Consider the following 23,635-nt stretch of genomic DNA (forward strand, 5'->3'; position numbering starts at 1 on the left):
TTAACCGCCGTAACTGCACACAAGCTCCTTGTTTCTCTATCTCTCTATTTAAACTAGAGTTGAGCGAATTGAACTCAAATTTGCTTGGTCATCGTCAATAACTGCAAACAAGCAGCTAACCACACACGTTAACCAGCCCAGGATTAGCGAATGAAGGGGGATTAGCGTCGTTAATCCGTTCACCCGCAATTGCTCCGTCGCCATTATCGATGGACACGAGTCGTCGTGTTGTTTTCTACGAATATGTAACACAAACTATTTCCATTTGGGACTCTAACCTTTTGAACTTTTCAGCGCAGATTTGGAATATTATTAGAAAATAAAAAAGAAGCCACAACTTTGTATCGGGCGCGCATTCCTCTATTCCCCTCAGATGAATCAATTTTCCAACTTTTTTTTTTCCACTTGATTAGAGTTGACAGCAGCGGTGTGCCTTGGTAGCAGAAGGAAAGAAATAGAAAAAGGTGGACACACAAAACAATGAAAAAAGGCGACGGGAATTTGTTTTTCAGAGTCTCGCGGATGGACGTCGCGACAGTCTCCAGAGTCGATCGGCACACTCCCTTCAAGTCCCCGCTTTAAAATTGTTTTTTTTTTTATTATATTCCTTCTTCTTTCTTTTCTCTCTGTGTTTAGTGTATAGATTTATTTGTCCTGTATTATATTATTAGGCGCTGCCGCCCGAGCTTATTTCTATTTTTATTCTTCTTCCCATTCAAAAAGACCGCGCGCCACCCAATTGGATTTGGCTGACACACCACACACAATGTGTGTGTGTGTGTGTGTTTGCAGTCGTCTCTATTTTCTACTACTGTGGTATGTATCTGGTGGTTGCGATTAATTCCCTGTGCGCGAATTTGGTCGGCTCGACCAAAAAACGTCGTTTCTTCCTGTCCGAATCCGTCCAGCCAAAATATTTCCGATTGCGCCAATTGGCAAGAGTGTCATCTAGCGTCCACATTTGGCACTGTGACTCATCCAAATGAACAAAGTTGCTGATGTGCTTATTATTGATCGTGAAATGATATATATATTGAAACGCGTGATTCATCATTCCGCAAGCACATGACGGAATCGCAGGCAGAGAATGACGTGTTGTAATTTCAATTTCCTCGAACGTTCGTTGCGGTCGGGAATCCGGTGCGGCAACGCCTGACTGCCACTCGTCGCTCTCGGTGTGTGTGTGTCACACTTTTTTCTTCTGCTGGAGAATCCGATTTGAAATAATAAAATAAGAACCACGAGAGACATTATAACATAGATTAATTAATAAAATAAAAACAATGGCGACGGCCGACGATGTGCAGGTTTCATCAGTCACATCCGGGAGTAGTAATCCTCTCGTCCAATTGCTTCAACACCAAACCAAAGTGAGTCGAATATGTTTGGGTGACGACATCCATTACATTGGTATCTCTTTGATGTTTACATTATACCCGTCGTCGTCGTCTCCACTGACGCAAGTCTGATGATTCCGATTAATCTTGTTGATCCCCACAGGCAGCGGATATCGTCAAGGAGAAGGTGAAGAAATTGACAAAGTTCAAGGAAGACTATGAAGCCCTCAAAGCCAGATTGGAATCACTGCCTGACAAAGTCTCACACCAAGTCATGGTCCCTTTTGGAAGCCTGGCCTTCGTACCTGGCAGAGTCAAGCACACAAACGAGATTCTCTGCCTGCTGGGTGACAATTGGTTTGTGGAGAGATCTGCCAAGCAGGCCGCCAAGATTGTGGAGCGGAGGATACAAGGTAACCCCCCAGATCATCTGAATCCCACGAGTCCCAATCTAATCAAACCAACTGCTCATTACTTTGAACTTACAGGCTGCAATGAATCTCTGAAAAGATTTGACGATGAGCTGAAGCTGGTGAACAGCTGGTGTGATCAGGCCAACAAGTTCAAGAAGGACCTCAATCAGGGACTCAACATATTGGAGACGGAGGAAGAGGACGAACAATGGAGAGGTATGATTTGTTGTTGTTGTTGTCTAGCCGTGGTAGTGAGTCACACTGATTGTTTGCCTTGTCACAGAGGAGCACCGAAAGCGAGTCCGAGAATACAAGCAGAAGATGGCCGCACTGAAACAAGCGTCAGCCGAGGAATCTCACGAAAGGTCCGAAGAGGAGGAATTGTTTAGGAGGTTGGACGAGCTGGAAATGGAAGAGGAGCTGCAAGACGAGCTGGCCAAGTACGATTTTGAACGTCTTTTAATCACTTTCTCTCTTAACGATTGCCAAATGAATCTTGTTTCTGCGTGACTTTATATCAAGGTTAGGTGTGGGAAATGGCGATATCGACTGGGGGGATGAGTTGGTAGAAGAAGAAGAAGAAGAAGAAGACGAAGCCATTAGCGTCGAAGAACCACCAGAAGAAGAAGAAGAACCACAGGAAGAAGAAAATAAAAAGAAGAGCGTGAGATGGTCAGAGAGTCCCGATGCTGTCAAACAGTTTCGGCGTGACGAGCTGATCCTTCCTGGTGCCGCCCACGACGGCCACGAAGAGGACAAGAACCAAGACACGTTGAAAATCACCTTTAAACATTCGCCCGTGTCGTCGTCGTCAGCAGCGGCCAGTTCAAACAAGAGAAAAGCCAAGTTTGCCTCTTTTATCGCCGAAGCCGATCCGTCGTCGTCGTCGTCGTCGGTGGTGTCCAGTCCGTCTGAAATCTTTCGCAAGTTTAGGAGCCACACGACGGAGCCTTCCGGTGGGGAGCCGAGCAGCAGCAGCGAGCCCAAATCGATATTGAAAGTGAAAAAATCAACGACGCCGGTGATTGAGATTGTGCAGAGACAGAAACAAAAGCAGAAGCTGCTGGAGGAGGAGGGACCAGACGCGAGCGGTCCAGCTGCAGATCCAGATCGGTCGAGCCTTTTACAACAACAACAAATAACGGCCGTTGGTGATGAGGTCAAGGAGAGAGGAGAAACAGCATCCTCACAAGTCGGAGCAGCAGCAGAAGGAGGAGGAGACGAATCTGTCAACACCCACCGACCCGTCAGTCGCTTCAGGGCCGCCCGGATGGGCAAGAAACTCTGAGATGGGCAAGAAACAACAACATATCTCTGTGCCCTCGAAAAAAAAAACACAATAATAATCACACAATCTACGCCGCCATCTAACGGATAAATGACGGATGTCTGTTGTTGTGTTATTGCGGATGCAGTCGACTACTTTTTTTCTATCTCGGCGGGCGACGAGTGAGTGATGGCGTGAAAGATGAACAAAGAAAATGTTTGCGGAATCTTTGCTTGTTTTGTTGTACCAAATTGTATTGAGTGCCGAAGTGAATCGGTACAGCAACGCGTTCAGAAGATCAACCAAAATAGATTCATTTTTCACATTTCCCACGAATCTTTTTCCTTCCTCCAATCAAAAAATAGAGATAACAAAATCTTGTTTTTCTTGCAATCGGTTGGTGGCTTTTTTTTTTTCTTAGATGACGTTAAATATTAGAATACGTGATAAAAGGAGAGAGAGAGAGATAGGGGGGGGGACTGACTTGTCATTGGGAGAGAGTATAAGTATATAAATTCAGAGAGGCTCGCACAAAAGGAGATGATGAACAAGGAAATGAAAAGCTCGCACAGAAAAGTAAATTTAGAGAAATCATAAAGAATTATATAATATATAACACATCAGCTAAAAAGGCTGTACGCGATGATGCCCATCACTGAGGGCTTACACTTTCGGGGGCGAATCAAAAATTAAAAGAGGACCAAACATTTTAAAAATAAAAAGAGCCAAACAAGAAATTTCCCTTTTTGACATGATCATATATAAACGCACCAATTTAGTTATATATATATATATAAATAAAATATTTATAACTGCAAAACAGCTGCCGCTGGTAGGAAAAATGGATTTGATAATAAGAAATGACGAGATTTTTCTGTTTTTTGGTGATACAAAAAAAAAGTAGGGCGGGAAGAAGTATAGTTGTCTGGGCTAGTTCTCACATTATTAGCGACGGACAAGCTGGACTAGCGGTGGCATCCAACCAAAATAAATAAGAATTCTCTTGACGCAATTCAACGGAATTGATCGGCCAATTCGAGGAAGTTGGCCGGTGCTTGACGTGTCGAATGATATCGAGTGCAGAAAAAGAGATTGGCGTTGCGGTTGGGATTGGCGGCCGATGACGTCGTCGTCGACGATGGATGTTGTTGTTGTTGTGGTCGGATGCAGAAGAAAGACTGGGCATTCGAGGGAATTGGAGTGGACTGTTGTCCACCTCCTGACTGATGTTGTTCCCTCGGCCCATCTTGTCACCAGGCGTCCGTGTAGCGGACGTCGCATTCTTGAAGGGACGGCAGTTTCTGCTTCAACTTCTCGAATGTCGACACGGACAGGGTCGTGCTGTTCAAATTCAACTTGCGCAAACTCTTCATGCCTTTTTTCGGTGGACAATTGGAAATAAAATTAAGAAATACTATACGACTAGTGAAATTCACGAATCATTTACGACTTACTGGCCAGACATGCGAGGCCTTTGTCGGTGACGGGCGTCTCGCACAGATTGAGCACCTGCAATTTGTGGAGGTGTTCGCTAATCAGCTGAAGGCCAGCATCGCCAAACTGTACAAAAAAAAATCAATTGTTGCGGCCGTCTGGATCAATTTGGAAAACGAAGGTGTTGGTGTGATTAAAACGTTACCTGGGTGGACCAGAGATTGAGGTAACGCAACGACGGCAATTTGATGAGATGCTGGGCGCAGGCGCTAGTCACCTGAGTGAAGGCCAAACTCAGACATTCGAGGTTACCCAGTGAGCCGCAATTGAGAAGCAATTTCGATAAATCCTCGTCCGTCGATCGGTTGGGTAATGTCAACTTTTTCGGTCCACCTTTTTGTTGCTATTTGTCACCGCCAAAAGTTGAAAAATAAATAAATAACAAACATTTGAATATTTAAAATTACCAATTCTTTCAAGTGAAGTTGGCGATCGCAGAGTTCGAAATAGAGTCGCCTGCCGGAGTCGGTGCTCTGCAAGGTCGTGGCAATTTGAAGCGGAAGCGAATTGCGTTCTTCGGCGCCGCATCCGCCAGATGGATGGCTGGAATTATTCTCGTCGGCGACTTCAAGTAGATTCCATTCGAGCATGAGGCACAGGGTTTCCTGGGCAGACGAATGATCCCTGAGGGCCAGCAATTGGCAAGCGCCCACCAATTTCGTCATCGAAGCCAAAAATGCTTTGCGGCGACAACAGCAGTCCAGCAACGTCTTCAACTGTCAAAATGGAAAAAAAGAATTTTTCATCATTTCCTGAATCGTCAAAATGGTTGTCGTATTTATTTCTAATCGGTTACGATGGAAGCCCAAAGGGATCCGTCGTCGGAGCAGGCGGCGGATGAAGGGCAGATGACGTGGAACCAGCCTTCTTTGCCCTCGCGGATGCCCAGCACGCACTGATGGACGGCACATCGAGGGTCGTTACCTATGGCCCCGACCACAATCCCCATTCCCCTGTGACGTTGGCAAATCCAATTACAAATTTAAATTATTTGTCCCCAATTTCTAAAAGGGGAAAACAATTCGAGATGGGAAACTTTTACTTGATGAAAATGTCGTCCACCAGGGCTTCGTCCGGGAACGGGACCGGCTGCAACAGTTGGGCTAATCCGGGACGCCAGTCTTCAAACTCGCAACTAAATGACGTCAATTGCCATAAAGAAAACGTCGTAACAAAAAGCTGAAAAAGGTTTTTCATAAGGACAATAAAATAATTAGAAAATGGGCAACTGACGCAGTCTTGATGATGGCCAGGTAACACTGCATATCCCAGATGTTGTTGTTGTTGTTGCTGCTGCCAATGTTGCTGGTTTTATTGTTAATTTTCTGGCGATGGTCTTGGCTGCTGGCGGATGACGTTGGTCGCTCATCCGGGAGAACGGGCGGCGATTGCGTCATTTTGTCTTCATTGTGATCGACGGGATGATTGGCTTGGATATTGACCCAGTCGGATGGATGGCGCTGACGTCGGCGTCGATACTCGTAAATGCTGAAAACGGCGGCCAAACAAACGGCCACCAAATTGGGAAGGACTCGAGGATGGGGGCAGGCGCTTCCTTCGCCGTGGGCGCTGCCAAATCAAATGCAAATCATCGAATTTATTGTATTAATAATGATTCATAATTCGAATGAAAAACAAAATTTCGTGTGACGCACTTGCGAACAAAGTCGCGGACGGCTTGTGGGCCGTCGTTGTGGGCGTAGAGGACCCGGATGTAGTCGTGAACGAATCGGCGCATAAACGGATTTTTCCCGAAATCCTGCATTAAAATGGAATGAATTAATTTGAATAAAATTAAAAACTGGCTAAAAAGCAATTTTGACTGACGACGTTGTGTTTGAGGATGCGATGGACGACGGAAGTGAACAATCCGCGAACCAACGAGGACCTCGGGTGGAGTCGACAGTGTCGGCTGAAGGCTGTGCACATTTCCCGCGATGGCGGTTGGCGTTCCAGCAGAGGCGACAAGGTCAACAGCAAATCCTCTAGGACCGTTTGAGAATAATAACAGCCGCCGGGCATGCCGATGCAGACACGACTTTGCTGATGATGTGCAGATTTCTCTTCCTATATTAAACCGCGAGCGGAGGAAAAAGATCAAAACATTTTCATCTTTTTTCTTTTCATCTTATTTTATCGCTTTTCTATGGAAAAAGCATTTGAAGGTTGCGCCCATTGACGTCATTGGCCGCGCTATATATATTTTGATATGTATGAGCGGTGGCACTCACGCTGACGGTGGAGAGCAGCGACGAAATGACTTGGAATGGCGCCTGAGCGATGCAGTGATCCTGTAACGGGGTAGAAGTCGCCAATTCCACCATGCTCTAATTGACAAAATGGAAGGGAAAAAAACACATTGTCATGTCCTGCCGGGCATTATCTTCTCTCTACAATAGTTGTAATACCTTGACTTCTTTAAGTAACACTTCCTGCCTGGTTGTCCTTCGCGTAATTTGGTGGTACCGAAACAGATTTTTCTTTAATACAAAAATGAAAAAAAGTCATTTAAGAAAAAAATAATTTCTCATTAAGAAAACGTATTAAAAGTAAGCTGCTGGGAAATACCTTCCAAATGATGGAGTGGTACCACTGATCGCGCACGTAAGCGTTGTTGGCCTGGATAAAAGAAAAAGGAAAAAAATCATTAGAATTTAGATTGGGGCGGGCTGGTGGAGAGAGAGCCTAAAATTGTTGGGGATATTACACACGTAAAGGAGGGCTGGAAGGAAATTATTGATCCGACATCTTTTTTTTTTTATTATTATTTTTATTTTATTTATTCCGGTCGCCCTGCAAAGGGATTGTAAAATGGGCGTGTGTTTGAAAATCAAAAACTGGTCGCCAAAGTACTGAAAAAACTAAATCGATCCGGGCCGTTTATTTTACCCCAGTGGATTCCATCGGAAATCGATAACCCCCCCAACGTTCGACCTTTCCACACACGCAGACACTCACGTAACATTTCATTTGTGAGCTCGGGTAGTTGTTGATTGACAAGTCGGACACAGTAACAAATCATTTCCAAGGAAAAGGCAAATTGAATTTGGCGGTGGTGGACGAAATGTGAAACGTGCCGACGGTTTTCTCACTCACGAAATAAAAGAAAAAAAAAAAGGTTTGTCGTCCGTCGTCGTGATATGAAAAGGGGAGCAGCTCAACTTTGGGTCCTCTCTGACGTCAATGCTCTCTCGCGTGTGCCGTGACGTCGCCAGCAGGCCAATGTATATTTAAGAGCGTGGACGCCATCTTTTTCATGGTCGTTTTGTTCGTTTCATCTTCTATATAATATATTAAATATCCTGGCGTGTTGTCTTGGTTGTCGGCCACCTTGCGTCACCCCCTTCATCACCGAATTTGCACAGACATTTTTCGACGGGCGGAGCATTTACGGGGCGCAGACCCTTTTGTCCTGTGTTGGTTCATATCCGGTTCGAGAGATGATGTGTGTGTGCTATGCTCTCGCCACGAGTTGACGTCTACAGCAGCTGATAAACAGTCCCAACTTGTTTTTTTTTTCCTTTTTTTATTATTATCTCTCTGTCGCATATTGCACTGGGCGTTTAATCTATTCGATTGCCACGCCATCCGACGAATTTTTTCTCGGGCCGTCGAAAGTCAATAAAAAAGAAGATGAAATGATGCGCGTCGTGTTATAATCATGCTCGTGAGTGGATGGATAGATGGAACTAAACACCACGTCGTACTCTATAAATACTCGGCAGAGAGAACACGCCCAGCAGCGAATCTATATAAGAAGCTATGGACTCTGACTACTAATAGCCCCACCACCCGTGATTCTATTCCCGCTGCCAGCCAACCCCAAGATTGCACACGCGACCAACAGGTCACACACGGCCTGCCTGCCTGTCTCTATATTTATTCCTACGTCTGCTCCTGGTGCAACTCAATCAAAAAGATCAAAGAGCTATCAAAAGAGGCTTCGTCTAGCACAGATCCTACTACACCAGCAACTCCCAAACCGCCAGCGTCATTTCTTCCGACGTCAAACGGAGGCGTCCCACCCACACTGGAACGGAGAGAATTTCCATGGAAACTGCACGAACGAAAATATCCCAGGGAATAATAAAATAGACAAAATGTCTGCCCTCTTTCGCTCTATGTCTGGAAAGGGCAAAATTTTCTGTTTTGACGCCATTACATCTGCAACCCGGGGTGGATTTTTTTTAGTCAAACACGTGAGAGATCCTGTCGGATATATAACGTAGGGGCGTAATGGGTTACAACTAAAAATAGACAAGCGCGTCACGCCGAAATCAATCGAAGGAGCGTTGGTAATAAGTGCGTAGTAGTAGTACCTGAAGTAGGAGACATCCTTCCGGCAAGACGATGCGGATCAGGCAGTGCTGCGGCGAATTATTGGCCGCCGTCAGCAGAGAATTTTGGGTTTCAACCGTTGCCGGACCGACGGCCGCATCCGAGTAGCTGCGATCCCACAAGTAACCGGATGAAGTCAAGGAAGAGGAAGATGATACGACAAGACTAATTTCCTTCATGGAAGAATAAGGCGTCGACTCTTCCATGAAACCCGACGGCTATTACACCCGAATGAATATTTAAAAATGTCATTCAATAATTTGATTTTAAAAAAGATCAAGAAATGGACGGTACCGTTTTCGACGAGATTTGAGCGTCGTTGAGGTAGAGGTGGTGCGTCTCCCAGCGTCGCAAGAATTTCGAGCTCAGAATCTTGCCGATGACGGTGCCGGAATGGGTGACGCGGCAGAGCTGGATGTCGCCTTCCGACAAGAGTTTGAGGAAGCGCCGATGGAGGACGGGCGGAGGTCCAGGAAACGATTCGGCTGGAGTCTCGGAGGAATGAGGAGGGACAACTAAAGAAGAACAAGATTTTGGGTCTTGGCCATTATGCGTCGTCGGTGAATTGGTCGTCGTTTGGTCCTCGACGGCCATCGTGGCGCTGGCCGCCACGACTGCCACTGGATCGTTGAATCCGTAAGAAGATTTCGAATTTCTCAGTTGCTGTTGATGGCAGCGCGGCTGCAAATGCGGAGTGGTTGGTGCGGAATTGCAAGTGCCTAGCAATCGTCGCCCTGTCGAGCTCGCCGGATGATGATGAACGGTCTCGCTGCTGCTGCTGCTGGATCGTTTGTCATCGTCCATCAATGTCACAAAATCAACAAGACCTCCATCATCCCCTGTCGAGGCGGAAGAAGACGAACGAACGAGAACCGTTTCGGGATTGTGGCCAGTCAAGACGAGCGCCGATTGGCTGTAGCAACGGTGGATGGACAGGAGCGACGTCTTGGATGACCAACTGGAATGGCGACCGGATCGGATAAACAAGTCCAACGATTTTGTGGTGGTGGCCGCCACTTTTTTCGGCTCGTCCCGTCTACTCCCGCCGATAAACGAGCAATGGACCTGCGGTATCTGTTGCTCTTGCTTCACTACCGGCCCCTTGTCACTGATAAAACTTTTGCCTTGTGCCACCGCTGTAGGGCCGTCAACGACGACGTCACTGATGATTGTACCAGCCGACGACTCGTCTTTCTCCATCACCTGTTCCTGGGTACTTCCAGCGGTGGCGACGACGTCTTTCCGGCGACGCCTCCTGTGGGTCGGGGTGACGCCCCCGTGACTCGACAGTCGTCGTTCGAGAGCAGCGGCCGAGGCCGTCGTGTTGTTGTTGCCATTTGAATACAAATCGGGAAGCGTTTGACTTCGACGTTTCATCGTCGACGTTGGCTGATTCAACCAAATGGTCGACTGTTGACTCTTGATGGATTCCTTGGCCGTCGTCGGCGGAGTCGATGACGACGACGACATGATGGCCGTCGAATCCTGGGAAGGAGTCAGGAGCAGTCGGCTGGCGCTGACCAGTAAATCGCAGCACTTCATGTCGGTCGGGAGTTTACGACAAGACGAAACGGCCGCATCCGACGACTCTGCTTCCCTCTGTGCCTGTGGGGAGAAAAAGAGAAAAGCGGAATCAATGAAACGGACAGGAAAAAGGCGGAATCATGTGTGCACATTGGGTGGGAATTGCGCCACATCCTGGACTGTTTTTTTTTTCAAATGTAATCGGATGACGACATTGGCCCGGTCTAGAAATAGGAGGACTGGACCAGCAAATTCCATCCGTTGGCTTCCAAAGTCAACAAAGTTTACACGGAAGTGGATGAATCTGCTCAAAAAGTTAAAAATTTTGTTTTTCTCCTGGAAAATTGCGGAATGCCTGGGAGTAAGAAGGGGACTTCCCTTTTTTTGTTATTGATTAGGCTGTGCCATATTTTCTGGCAAAGGGAAATTCCCTTTTTATTATTATTATTATTATTTTTCCAGCCCTTCCGGCGACGTTGTGAGACTCGGGGTCGCGGAACGGATTTTTTTACTAATTGTTGTGTGCCAACTGTTTTGGCGTGCAGCTGTGGTTCAATTGACAATTGGATGACACAAGAATCTTTGCCAAGCGAAAAAAAGAGAAAATGCTCATAAAAATAATGGAAAAACAAAACAATATTTTCATTGCGGTTGCGGTGATGGCGTCCGGATTGTTCCGTCCCGTTTCTCTCCCACCACTCGCCAACAACATCCAAAATAAAAATAAAAATAAAACAAAAAAGGGAGAATCTACATGTATGAATGAACAATAGAAAGTCGGCCATCGCCTTGTACAGGGCCCAGCCAAGGTTTTCTCTTTTCTCCAACAGAATTATAACTGGAGATCAACGGCATTGACATTCCCTGGAAATCACACGCCTATACTTTTTATACTACTTATTATTATTAACTTGTGTGTTTAACTCTTATATACGACAGAGAGACTGCAGTGTATGTGTGTGTAGAAGAAGCGGATCAATACTCTGGCCATGTCCGCCATGGCGGCGACGCACTGCTCACGACACTCTCCACTGAGCTCACGACTTTGCCAATTCAAAAACACAATAATTAAACCACCCAAAAAACGCAATATTTACCTTGATGGAAACTGTGCAACAACAGAGACATAATCAGCCAGTTTCTCGTTGAAAACTTTTTTTGGTTGTTGGACTGGAATGGGGCAGCACTGCAACAACAACACGAATAACAGCTGTGCACACACAACACAGAAATGAACGAAAACGAAACGATCGGCAGTGCAGTAGAGCCGACGACCTAATTTTAGATCCGGGTGTAAAAAACCGGACGGTGGGGGTTATATGAGTGTTGGATATAAATATACCCAAAAAACTTAATCGATCGTTATACACTCGTCACTTTTTCTCCAACTGTACACACGCGATTGTTTCACGTCCGACACACTCGGACTCGAAAAAAAATGGCCATTCTTTTTCAACAACACACGAAATCCATTTCACACACACACTGGAGAATAGAATTTTATTTTCACCATCGAGAAAATAACTGGAGGAGAGAAGAGAACCGAACGCATGGACGACTGACTGGCAACTGTGGGCCTGTAGGGGGTATCTCTCTCCCATCCTTTTTTTAAAGGGGGGTGTGGCCTAGTAGTGCCTGGAGGCGGTAGTGGCGTTCCCGGCGGCTTGGAAGGAAAACGAGCCACGTGACGTCATTCGGCCGCCATTGATGTTTTGTAGACCTACTCTATAATATACTATATCTAGAGGCTATTAGAAGAAAAGCGAGCGAGGTTTTTTCCTAAGGAATAATAGATAATAATAACCGGAGCTCATAATCAAATCAGAAGAAGCCCTGCAGCATAAAGAGGATTTTCACTACCATTTGATCCTGTTGGCAATGTGTCTAGCGACGACGAACGACGAGGACCCAGTGCCACCCCCACACACTTTTCTCTCCTTTTGTGTGTGACTTTGATGTATGCAAATTGCATTATTACTATCAAGGCTTTCATCATATACTTGGTCTTAACTATACATAAGACTCTTTTATATGTCAAAACCTATTTAGACTAGGGCACAACATATTGCACACATCACTAAAAGGTTTCAAGGTTTAGACTCGCTCGGTTCACGGCCGCGTGACTTTTCGTCGAAAATCCCTCACGATGGGAGGGAACGTTGAATTGTCGTCATCACACCAGAACAGAAAATATCTTGGTGGGGTTGGCGTCAAGTGCGTCAATGTTGAATTGAATAATAAACATGTTCCCAGTTGATGCAATTGGAAATTTCCGCCAGAAATGCTGTTGATTGGGTCACGAAAATGTTGTGTCTCACGCCGCCCGGCTCTCTCTAATATAGACGCAAGATAACCTTGGTTGCTATAGACTTGCACAATTTGCTTGTCAAGCAGGAAGATGAGTCTCTCTCAGCTGCTGCTGCGGTTGAGAATAATTAGACTAGCTCAAATAGACATTCGTCGTGAATAATTCCGACCCAATTTCCCATCGGCAACAATCAGGAAATTTCACTTCCTGTTCAACTTAAGGGACTCGCCAATCATCATCCTAGAAAATATGGACCGCAATATAAACTGAGGTAGTACTGCATAACACAACAGACTCGACCAATCGATCACTTCCTTTTCGCTCTATTTTTCCCCTCACCGGTGGGACTGTTGACGGTTGGCCTAGTTTGATTCCAGCTCTTGTGTGTGCATACTATAATGATGCTAATCATCGGGGCCAGACCGGTTTGTACACTCTCGCGGGACAAGAAAAAAGGGAAACGTTCGAGGTCATGCAGACTGCTGCCGTCACGACATAAATCAAATGAATTACATCACGTGGGGATAAACGCCACTCGATCACGCGTGTCACGACCCAGCAAAAGGCGCAGTGAAAACGTTGGCAGGATCAGGTGCTTCATAATTGTCAGTTTTCGTCATCCCCCAATGCCGTAGAACAACAACAACAACAACAACCTAGTTTCGTTCCCTATTCTGTTATGCAATTTATATGCATGGCCTAGCGGCTGTTATCTCTTTTCTGCGAAACGTCCAACAGTCACGAAGGCCGTCCTCGAATTGGGTTCCGATGGCACAGCAGCAGACAGATCATGTGCTGTGCCTATATGAAGAAATAACAATCTGACCCGGTAGTGTGTCAAGTCAACTTGGTGATATTGTTGTTGCTGTGTGATGACTGCACTATGACTCGACCGCACAAGTAGGCCAGGGACGCCTGCCGGACCAACAGACGGACAAAGTTGTGTTATGCCCTTAACAGCAGCTGCTCCTATCTGTTCCTCCATTAACTTCAGGGATTACGTTCTCTCTCTACACAGCAGTTTCTCTGTGCTCTGCTGTGTGGCCTCGTCTAAGTTTTCACGATAATATTTGCTACTGGCATCTGCAACAACTTTCGCCAATGATCGCCTTTATTTCAATCATCGTGTGACTCTTGTCAATACGTCGTGGAATTGTTATTACGACTCGTCGGGTGTTTACAATCTTATTCTATCTACGACGTCGGTGTCTAATCTTTGGAGAAACGGGGTTCCCCCCTTGTAATTGCTTATGCCGTAATTCGTTGTTGTTGTTGGTGTTGTTCAGTCCCAGGTGATGAAGTGCAAATTGCTTGGACAAACTCGGAGGTAAATCCGGTTGAACGAGCCAGCTTTCCTATTGTAAAAACCCACAATATCTTTTTGGGGGGATTTAAAAAAAGAAATACACGGTGTGTAAGCCGATAGGATTTAAAATTATGAATAATTAAATCATCGCCTTCAAACTGATAAATATGTATACGGGATTATTTACACAGCGGCGGTAGAGTACTTAATTCGGGTGTTTTAAGTACTCTTTTTGCACTGAACATTTTTAGTACGTGTTTTAGGGTACTGAAAAGGAGAATTTTTGCACTTAATGTAAAAATTTTACACTTAATATGGAGAACATACTTAAATAATCTTAAAATAAGTGTCTTTTAAAACAATTAAGTACTTTAAAAAATTTAAGTACTCTTTGGCAATGTACTTAATTTAATTTGCATACTTAATAAGTTTTTTAAATAAGTGCCCAATGGATTTAAGTACCTTTTCCTCCTTAACGTACTAGGTAAGGTACTTAAATCCATTGAAAAAACTTATTAAGTATGTAAATTAAATTAAGTATACTGCCAAAGAGTACTTAAATTTTTGTAAGTACTTAATTGTTTTAAAGGACACTTATTTTAAGATTATTGAATTATGTTCTCCACGGGTTCTCCATAATGAGTGTCAAACTTTTACATTAGGCTAAGTGCAAAAATTCTCCTTTTCAGTACCCTAAAACACGTACTAAAAATGTTCAGTGCAAAAAGAGGGTGGTAGCTGGTAGGAAGCGAATTGGAAGAGAACTTTGAACATTTGGAAAAATTTCTTAAGTCCCAAGGCCCGTCGTGTAAAACCATTCAATTGTGAAGTACAATTTAAACATATAGAATGGCACAGCGGATGAGCATCCGACTGTGACCCGGGAGTCCCGTGTTCAATACCCAAAGAAGTCTTAGCTGTTATTTTGAAAATAAGTATTTTAAGTAGGAAAAAATGTAAGTATAAATTTTAGTTTAAGTACGTTGATACTATTCAGTAGGCAAATATTACTCACAAAACAACATACTTAAATTATCTGAAATTTCAAAATTTAAGTACCCAAAAAATTAAGTACTTCCTGGCCCCCGTTTTAGTACCCCAATTAAGTACTTTACCGCCGCTGTGTAACATGAGGGTTATAGAAACCTTAGAAAAAGATCGGCCCTTATAGGCAGTATAGGGGGGCCGTCTAGGGGCCTAATTCAATTATGAAACATCGGCATAAACCTGAACAACCATCTTAATAATAGATTCAGAAGTCGGTTGAAATTCATTTTTTAACTGTTAATGAATTGCGTCGATTTTCATTTGACGATAGGAAAATAGTAGCCGCCGATTAAGAAAGAGCTAGGGTATAAGATATGGGCCATAAAAGTAGTGAGCGGTCCAAGCGTTAGGTGGCTTTTATGTTTACAATCTTATAGTCGCCGCGGAGCTTTCGTCATTTCACGTCTACGCATGAACAAATGGCCAACAGCATTCACAAAGGATGTATGTGCAGCAGTAATAATACGTTTTTCTGTACACATCACGGGAAACATAAAACTGAACATGCAATGATGACATTCGAGTCGGCGTCCGTCTTGTATTATTATGCACGACATCCATGGCGGACGTTGGTTTTTTTTACGTTCGGGTCAAATGATTTGGCAGAATCGTGCGTGACGCCGCTCACTTTTCGCCAAAAATTCTTTTCTTTCTTTTAAAATAAAAATGAAAAAAAAAAATATTTGGCAGATGTGTCGTTTGATCCTGCCGATGCCTTAGATCGGATCTGAACGCGGCCGATCCTTGCGCAGCTGCGCTTCCACCGGGCGGATGTATAATATTAAGGCAAGTTTTGTTAAAACAGATGGGACAGCAGCAGCACAATGATTAGTTAATATTCCATTCGAAAAAAAAAGAATAGACGCGAATATCCGGCCATTGAATCGTTTCATCTTGGAATCATCAGAAATGTTTGCCGTGCTGGGATGATTGTTGCTGTGTCATTTAATGGCCTTCATCGGCCCTTTAATGGTTATTAAAACGAGAGATTCTCATAGTCACGATCCTTAGAGTCGGATCATTGTGTGTGGACGACCTTATAAGCTGCTGCTGTCGCTCGAATTCAGATTTTGGGTTGGCCGAGAGATGAATATAAGGCGGAAGGAGATTATATACACACAGTGCTGCTCTCTAGTGTCTTTTTTTAAATTTTGAACAAACAAACACAATTTGTACGCTACATATAACTCCGTGAATAGCAGCTGCAACTATTTATTCCCTCCCCCCCACGGGATTTTATGTGCGTCCGTTTTCGCCGAAACCTTTTTGACGATGCGCAATTTCTTTTGCACGTCGTCTTACTGGCGTAAAATAATAAATAAATTGTATAGGATTCCGTTAAAGTTATTCATCAACATTTTTTAGCGGGTACGTCTAATTGAAGGGAATTTCCCGTTTCCTGCCCAAAAGTCTTTTTGATATTATACGAAGCACCGGATATGACTATACTTCCTCCCCTGCATTTTCAAGGTGTACACGCCGTCGTGCACACGAGGAAATGTCTGAACCGAAATTGACTGAATTTCAATGTCGCGTGAGAAATGAATTCACATCTCGTTCCTTGTTGGCAGCAACTTTTCTTTTTATAGACCGCACACGTGCTGTGTATATGGACGTGCATAAATTTGGATACACCTGCCAATTCTAGCGCAGCGACAATTTCTCGTCACAAGTGAAAGGATCGACATTGGCTGAAAATTATGGACAAAACGGAAGAGGTCGAATAACTCGTTTTATATTTTTTGAAATCTCGTCTATAGTCGTCCGGATATTCGAGGATAACAACTTCCAACAGACTTCCGGTGTTATATGCGCAAAAAAAAGAACGTGAATTTGTTTGTTTTTTTACCCTCCGGGAGTGAGTAAACAGCACACGACAAACGATGTATACGCCCATTGCAAGTATACAGCACAAGCGTTCAGCTGCACATAAACATCTTTGAAACATGCAAATCATCCGTGTCTTTCAAGGTCGCCGCTGCCCATGAGCTAAAAAGGAAACGACCGCACACACACAACAAAAGAACTGCTATTCACGAAGCTCCAGCACAACGTGTCTGCTGCTGGTTCACACGCAGCAGCAGCTCAGCAGTATGTCGTGCGGCGTCGTCTGGCAGTGACGTGTGATTCCGTCAGATTTTCCACCTGTGACTAAAAGTTTGCTCGTTCCACCTTTTAGGGGGGGTAAACAACACATTGACGAACAATTAGTCGCTCGAGTGAATCAAAAATGCTGGCCAGGATCAAATTATCGCCAGGGTCGGAAGAGGCGCAAAAATGGGCGGAATCGTTCACGGTCCTCATGGCTTCCAAACGTGAGTTATTTTTCATTACGTCATCTCTCGTGATCACAAGCGCAAAACTACTTTTAGTTTCGTGTGTTTATAGTCGGGCAAGTTTATTCTTTTTCGACGTGTTGTACAAGTTGATGGCCCAATGTCGAATCATAGACGCCAGCAGTGCTGCTGCAACTTCGATGAATCATGGCCCCAGGGCTCTTGTTGGCTTTTTTACCGTTACAGAGGAATTTTCTTTTGGGTGGAAAACAAAGAAATTTAAGAAAAATACTCACGTTATTTTGTTGCAGAGGGATCGGCGCTCTACCACGAATTTCTACAGCTGGAATTCAGCAACGAAAATTTGGAATTTTGGCAGGCCGTCGAGGACTACAAGAACAGCAAACCCAAAGACATGGCCGCTAAAGCCCAGCAGATTTACAAGGATTTTTTGACTGTCAATCAATCATCTAAAAAGCAACAAGTACACCAAAAAGTCAACCCTTTTTTGGGGGTATTCCCTTATTTGGGGTTGATTGTTCATCTTACTATATTCGTTGTAGGTCAATCTGGACGCGGAGACGAGATCCATCACGCTGGCCAACATCCAGTGCAACAATCCTGACCAGCACGCCTTCGATCGGGCCCAGAGGAGGATCCAGCACATGATGGAACGGGATTCTTACCAACGTTTTCTCAAGTCGGAAGCCTATCTCGGACGTGTCAATGGAGCCAGCAATTGGAAAAGATTCCTTTCCTTGTCATCTTCTCTACCCTAAATATACCTCTCATATTATTATGTAATTTCATTGAAGTTTATTAGGTGCAAATTGGACTCGATTACGCTGGCCAAAATAATAACATGTGTAACAGGAAATTCTCATTGACACACGTACAAATTCAAATTGTTTCCGGATGATGATGGGATCACAGCAGCATCAGATGTTTGGATTATTTCGCTGAATCACGATATAGATCTAGTCTATTCGAATACAATTGATATTAAACACCCAAGACAACAGATCTCAATTCAGATTTTAAAAAAATTGTCCCTTAAGCTACATCCTTTTGCTAGCATCATATAATATGACGATTCTATAAAAATAATAATCATGGCTGTCATATCATTTGTATTGTATTTTACACCTTTGGTTGTTAAAGAAATTAAATAGGGGTAGATAACTACGCCTATTAGTGCGCTAAACTACAAATTCATATCCTGACAGATGGATTTTTGGTATTCCATAGTCAAGCGATATCCCACCAAAGTCGTAATAAAGTGTTATCTTCTGTCCAACACGGAAGTGTACGTCTAGGTCAGCTTCGGGCTTCAATGATTTCTCGGGATCATTTTTCCTGAGTTCGCACAAGATGATCCCTTTTTTATTGTCACAATCCACCATGAGACGTGCAATTGGACTCAATTTAATACTAAGATTTGGCACAATAACGGCTTTAGAAATGTGGAAAGACCGTTCAACAGTGAACGTTTGCTTGTCGTTCGAATCGATAATCATACCTATGGATATAAAAAAATTAATAATGCTGAAAGTAAACATGCAAGACGCAAAAGTAATGTTTTGCTTGAAATCACTTACTCCAGAATGACTTTTCTCTGGGAATGTTCGACATTTTGATGTGGAGATGTCGGGGTTTTAGAAAATGAGGTTTTAACTTGTAAAACTGATTGCGCCAAGAAATGAAAGTACTGTACTGCGCTCCGATAAGACGACGAGTGACCAAAAATATTGCGGTGCGCGTCATATCATAGGGAAATCAACGTCGATAAGATGAGAGAGATAAACAAGGTCAGCCTAGATCATCACAATTATAAAAGCCCAGTAAAAGCGGAAGAATAAAGGGATAAAAGACGACGGTACGTAACGTCAAAGTCAACTATCAAGCGTAACTAAAATTTTCGTTCTTCTGCTATCGGCGTAAACTGCGCACGACTTTTTGCTTGTCTTCTAATTTTATTTTAATTTTCTAAATTTCGGCAACCATAATAAGGCAATGTCCGTCCAATACTCCAATTAATACTGGTTATTTCCAGTGGAAATTTCTGGACGCATTTTTTGGAATAAAACACGCGAAATTATAGTAATACCCACTAATACGTCATATTTTTGTTTTCTAATAATTCTTGACTGTTTTACTTGTCCACGTCTATTAAAATTTGCGCTACGCATGATGAAGATAATAAACAACGAATTAAATGTATGCCATTCAAACAGAACCCACGATTCAAAAATTAAACATAATTATGCCAACAAAGAGGTTATGAAATTGCCAAGTTGCTCATTAAATCTTGCATGTTTCATCATATGGCTTGACTCCCGCAGCCCGTTCAAACAAAGAGTCATTATTTGAGTCAATTTTAAAAAAACAAAACGATCCAGGATTATCCCCGCCTTCCTTGTAAAAGTTGTAACGCCTCACTTGCATAAAAGTATCAAGATGCCGCTGAAGAAAATCACATCAATGTTAAATTAACTCAAATCACATTGAAGTTTCTTTTGGGGGAGGAGCCTGTGTCTGTGTCAACACAGGCTCCTCCCCCAAAATGGAACATGCCCAAACATGCCCAAACAAATCACCACCAGATGTCGTCGCCGTGATGACGCAACAACCAGCATCACCACCAGATGTCTATAGCATCGCCATGATGATGAAATCTTCAAGTAAGGTAGTCACTGGGCAGATTTTCCACGATAAAATCTATCACGGGCAGATGATTAAGCTACAGAAAAGCGAATAGCAAAAGAATCCGACTTTACGCTAGAAAAAAGTTCCCCGGATTTGACCGGGGCTCAGGTTACTCGTTAAGTCGTTATGTTCTAAAGTAAGGATCAAGATCAAGTTAATTTAGTTAATTAGCCGTATTTACCTAAATGTCACCAACCACCACTACGGTGCGCGCTAGTCGACAAAAAGTCTTGCGACTTTTTGCTCTTCGAGTGCCTCACTACCTACAATCCATGATTTAAAATCGTCGATATCAACATTAAAATTAACTTTATCGCGATACATTCTTTTGAACATTAATGGTTAAATTCCGCTGATTTCATTTGCGATAAAAAAAATTGAGATCATGACGTGGAACATTTAAATATTTGCGAAAAATACGACAATCTCCTGCGCTGTGTTCTTCATTTGTCCGAGTCTATATAAAGGAGGTACAAAGGCTGCATAAGGCTAAACACGCTTGAGTACAGTCTATCTACTGATTCTACTATTCCTGCTATTCAACAATTGCAAAGAAAAATTACACAAATGTTTTTCCAAATGTTGACGCAAATGGCCCAAGTTTTTTACGGAATGATTCTAGAGTCTATATCATTCTGGATCATTATTATTCGGATGTGTTTCAAATCTGTTACCGAAACAGAAACCAAACCAGAATCCAACAATCCAACCGGCCAGCAGATCCGCAAAACACCTCAACCCGTTATGTGGAAACCTGACCAAAACTCTGCCGTTTTACCTGATTTTTCTGAGAGTAAGTCTGAGAATAGTGAAGCGGAGAAAGACAAACTTTCTCTAGGCCTATCCATGAAAGAAAAAATAATGATAAAACCAAACATCAATATAGGTAACGTTGCGTCTGTCCCAGACCAACTTTATATAGCCCAACAAAAAGAGGTGCAACTGTTGCACAAACACCACGACGATTTAAAAATGGAAAATGATAATAATAAATTGAAAAGTAAACCGGAAGGTTCCATGAAAAAATTGAGACAGAATTTACCAGAACGAGGCGGGAAGTTGAAGATGAGATCGCTACCTTTCCCCTGTACACATGAGAATTCAAATGAAAAACAATTCGACTTGAATACCAGTGCTGAAGAGATTGACCGGCTGGAAGAAATGACGTCCCCCATTTCCAACGATCCCGTTAATGAGAAAAAAGCGGATAAAGTTGAGGGCGAAGAATCGTCTCCGTCGATTTCAAAGGAGAGAGAACAACCATCTCAGTCTGAGAAAGAGACCAATAAAGGTTATCATAAAAAACCAAACAAATTATCAGTTTATTTCAAAAAAATTCTGAGAAAAGAAGAGAAGGAGAAGGAGAAGGAGAAGAAGGAGAAGAAGGAGAATGAGAAGAAGGAGAAGGAGAAGAAGGAGAAGAAGGAGAAGAAGGAGAAGGAGAAGAAGGAGAAGGAGAAGAAGGAGAAGGAGAAGAAGGAGAAGGAGAAGAAGGAGAAGAAGGAGAATGAGAAGAAGGAGAAGGAGAAGAAAGAGAAAGAAAAGAAGGAGAAGAAGGAGAAGAAGAAGAAGGAGAAGGAGAAGAAGGAGAATGAGAAGAAGGAGAAGGAGAAGAAGGAGAAGGAGAAGAAGGAGAAGAAGAAGAAGGAGAATGAGAAGAAGGAGAAGGAGAAGAAGGAGAAGGAGAAGAAGGAGAAGGAGAAGAAGGAGAAGAAGGAGAAGGAGAAGAAGGAGAAGAAGGAGAAGAAGGAGAAGAAGGAGAAGAAGGAGAAGAAGGAGAAGGAGAAGGAAGTGAAGGAGAAGGAGGAGAAGGAGAAGGAGAAGGAGAAGAAGGAGAAGAAGGAGAAGGAGAAGGAAGTGAAGGAGAAGGAGGAGAAGGAGGAGAAGGAGGAGAAGGAGAAGAAGGAAATAAAATTAAAAAAACTACTTGCATTATTTAAACTGGACGAAAATTGTTCCATGGCCCAAGTTAAAAGGGCTTATAAAGACATGGCCTTAAAGTACCATCCTGATCGACATATGGAGTTGACCGAATCAGACAGACAGCTGTTAGAAGATCTTTTTAAGAGTTATAAGGAGGTTTACGACCTCATAATTGAATGTTGGCCTTAAATTGAAAAAAATGCAGCAGAGTAGTTGAATTGACTGCTGTCACTGAGAGAGTCAGACGTGCGAGTCAGTGCTCTGTCATGTTTTTTTCAAGCAAGAAAGCGTTTACTATTTAGTGTCCAGAAGAAGCTGGATCCTCATGAATGGAAGGAATGGAATGGAAAGGAATGGAACGGAAGGAATAAAGGAATTGAAGAAATGGAAGGAATGGAATCGAATTGAAAGGAATGGAACGGAAGGAATAGGAGAAGGAAAAGGAGAAGGAGAAGGAGAAGGAAAAGGAAAAGGAAAAGGACAAGGAAAAGGACAAGGAGAAGAAGTATCGTCAAGTTGCCGCTGAAGAAAATCACATCAATGTTAAATTAACTGAAATCCGAATTTCTTTGAGCTTCAATTTTGACTTTAATATTTCTATTAAGATTGAAAGATGTTGAAATCACATTTTCCCTTAAAACTGAGTTAGTAACATACGCGGAAGAAATCCACTTAGATACTGAATTCACCAAAGATTCACACGACTATTGTGTAATCTTCTGCCAACGCAAGTTTAGCAAAAATAAAAGTATAACCAACGCCCCTCAACCGAGAGCTACACATTCGCTGTTCTGTTATTATTTCAAGGACAATGTAAAAAAAAAGTCACTTAGGGTGGAGTTACCATCATGATCCTAACGAACAATTTCAATGTCGTGATAATACAGAAGCAATGCGATCGAAACTGGTTGTGAATGTGGAAGAGATGTGACTTTGGGTGTGGTTGTGATTAGAGAAAGGTGGATCGTGCAATTAAATATTCGCATGATGGGAGATGATGGGGTATAAATTGATCCAGCTGGACGGTGGAAAGGCACACTTGATCACCAAGTATCAGCTCAACAGCAACCCTCGTCTTCTTCAACATGTACAAGTCAATGGTAAATATTCTTTTAAATATAAATTTTTTTTATTGAATCCCTGGCTTGCAATTAAATAGATGTCTAATCGAATTTAAAATATCATTGCGCAGACCCTTTTGGTTTTGGTGGCTTTGGCTGCTTGCGCTTTCGCCATGGAGGCCCAGGATCAGGAAGCTGCTGAGCAGTACTACCGCATCCATGGTTTCTACCCAGCCTGGTACCCATACGGCATCACTGCCTTCAACGGAGTCCGCGCCTTCCCCGGCTACCCTCTCACCGGTTATCCAGCTGCCGTCGCCGGAGTTAAGAATGTAGCCTATCCTTACGCCCCCTACCCTTACGCTTACGGTGCTTACCCTTATGGCGCTATCCCTTACGTCGCTCCCGTTCCAGAAGCCACTCCTGCCAAAAAGGCCTAAATACGTTCTTTGATTAAAGTTGATGAGCTATGAGCTGTGCTCATGTTGAATGCTCTGTCACTTTTAATTTTCCCAATTTTCATGATGACTTTTGTTTGTTACACTTTGGATTAATACTTTAAAAAAATAAATTCAGTTGCATATTATCCTAATGCATTCAAATTTCCAATTATTTCGCATTCGAATTTTTAAAAA

The 23,635-nt window shown here is 43.3% G+C and overlaps 5 protein-coding genes across 6 annotated transcripts in view; 3 read left to right on the forward strand and 2 right to left on the reverse strand.

The window, feature by feature from the left end:
* Positions 1-23,586, forward strand: part of LOC124192942 — a 100,607-nt gene extending 77,021 nt beyond the window's left edge. Inside the window, exons 1-2 of one of the 2 annotated variants that reach the window (XM_046586535.1) lie at positions 22,895-23,039; positions 23,132-23,586. In XM_046586535.1, the coding sequence (XP_046442491.1) occupies positions 23,025-23,039; positions 23,132-23,440 (324 nt within the window). In that variant the 5' untranslated portion in view covers positions 22,895-23,024 and the 3' untranslated portion in view covers positions 23,441-23,586. Of the gene's footprint in view, positions 1-22,894; positions 23,040-23,131 lie in introns of those variants that run through there. The other variant, XM_046586534.1, reaches the window with a different exon arrangement.
* On the forward strand, positions 619-3,345 carry LOC124192938 (RNA polymerase II subunit 5-mediating protein homolog). Its single transcript, XM_046586527.1, has 5 exons — positions 619-1,370; positions 1,501-1,750; positions 1,826-1,966; positions 2,034-2,190; positions 2,273-3,345. Exons 1-5 carry the CDS (start codon positions 1,284-1,286, stop codon positions 3,036-3,038), a joined length of 1,401 nt encoding a protein of 466 aa, XP_046442483.1. The 5' UTR covers positions 619-1,283; the 3' UTR covers positions 3,039-3,345.
* LOC124192927 (C-Maf-inducing protein-like) lies at positions 3,184-11,972 on the reverse strand. Its single transcript, XM_046586508.1, has 15 exons — positions 11,471-11,972; positions 9,144-10,454; positions 8,831-9,067; positions 7,080-7,130; positions 6,920-6,991; positions 6,743-6,838; positions 6,339-6,578; positions 6,167-6,270; positions 5,745-6,080; positions 5,554-5,646; positions 5,308-5,464; positions 4,919-5,227; positions 4,657-4,854; positions 4,472-4,577; positions 3,184-4,392 (listed from the first exon to the last, which is right to left on the reverse strand). The coding sequence occupies exons 2-15, from the start codon at positions 10,389-10,391 to the stop codon at positions 4,268-4,270; spliced, it is 3,372 nt and encodes a 1,123-aa protein (XP_046442464.1). The 5' UTR covers positions 10,392-10,454; positions 11,471-11,972; the 3' UTR covers positions 3,184-4,267.
* On the forward strand, positions 17,119-18,324 carry LOC124192945 (regulator of G-protein signaling 18-like). Its single transcript, XM_046586541.1, has 3 exons — positions 17,119-17,349; positions 17,622-17,794; positions 17,874-18,324. The coding sequence occupies exons 1-3, from the start codon at positions 17,265-17,267 to the stop codon at positions 18,087-18,089; spliced, it is 474 nt and encodes a 157-aa protein (XP_046442497.1). The 5' UTR covers positions 17,119-17,264; the 3' UTR covers positions 18,090-18,324.
* Positions 18,428-19,058, reverse strand: LOC124192944 (46 kDa FK506-binding nuclear protein-like). Its single transcript, XM_046586540.1, has 2 exons — positions 18,909-19,058; positions 18,428-18,829 (listed from the first exon to the last, which is right to left on the reverse strand). Exons 1-2 carry the CDS (start codon positions 18,940-18,942, stop codon positions 18,510-18,512), a joined length of 354 nt encoding a protein of 117 aa, XP_046442496.1. The 5' UTR covers positions 18,943-19,058; the 3' UTR covers positions 18,428-18,509.
* Positions 23,587-23,635: the final 49 nt, after the last annotated feature.

The sequence above is a fragment of the Daphnia pulex genome, chromosome 4, assembly GCF_021134715.1.
Source record: "Daphnia pulex isolate KAP4 chromosome 4, ASM2113471v1".
In the NCBI taxonomy this organism is placed as follows: domain Eukaryota; kingdom Metazoa; phylum Arthropoda; class Branchiopoda; order Diplostraca; family Daphniidae; genus Daphnia; species Daphnia pulex.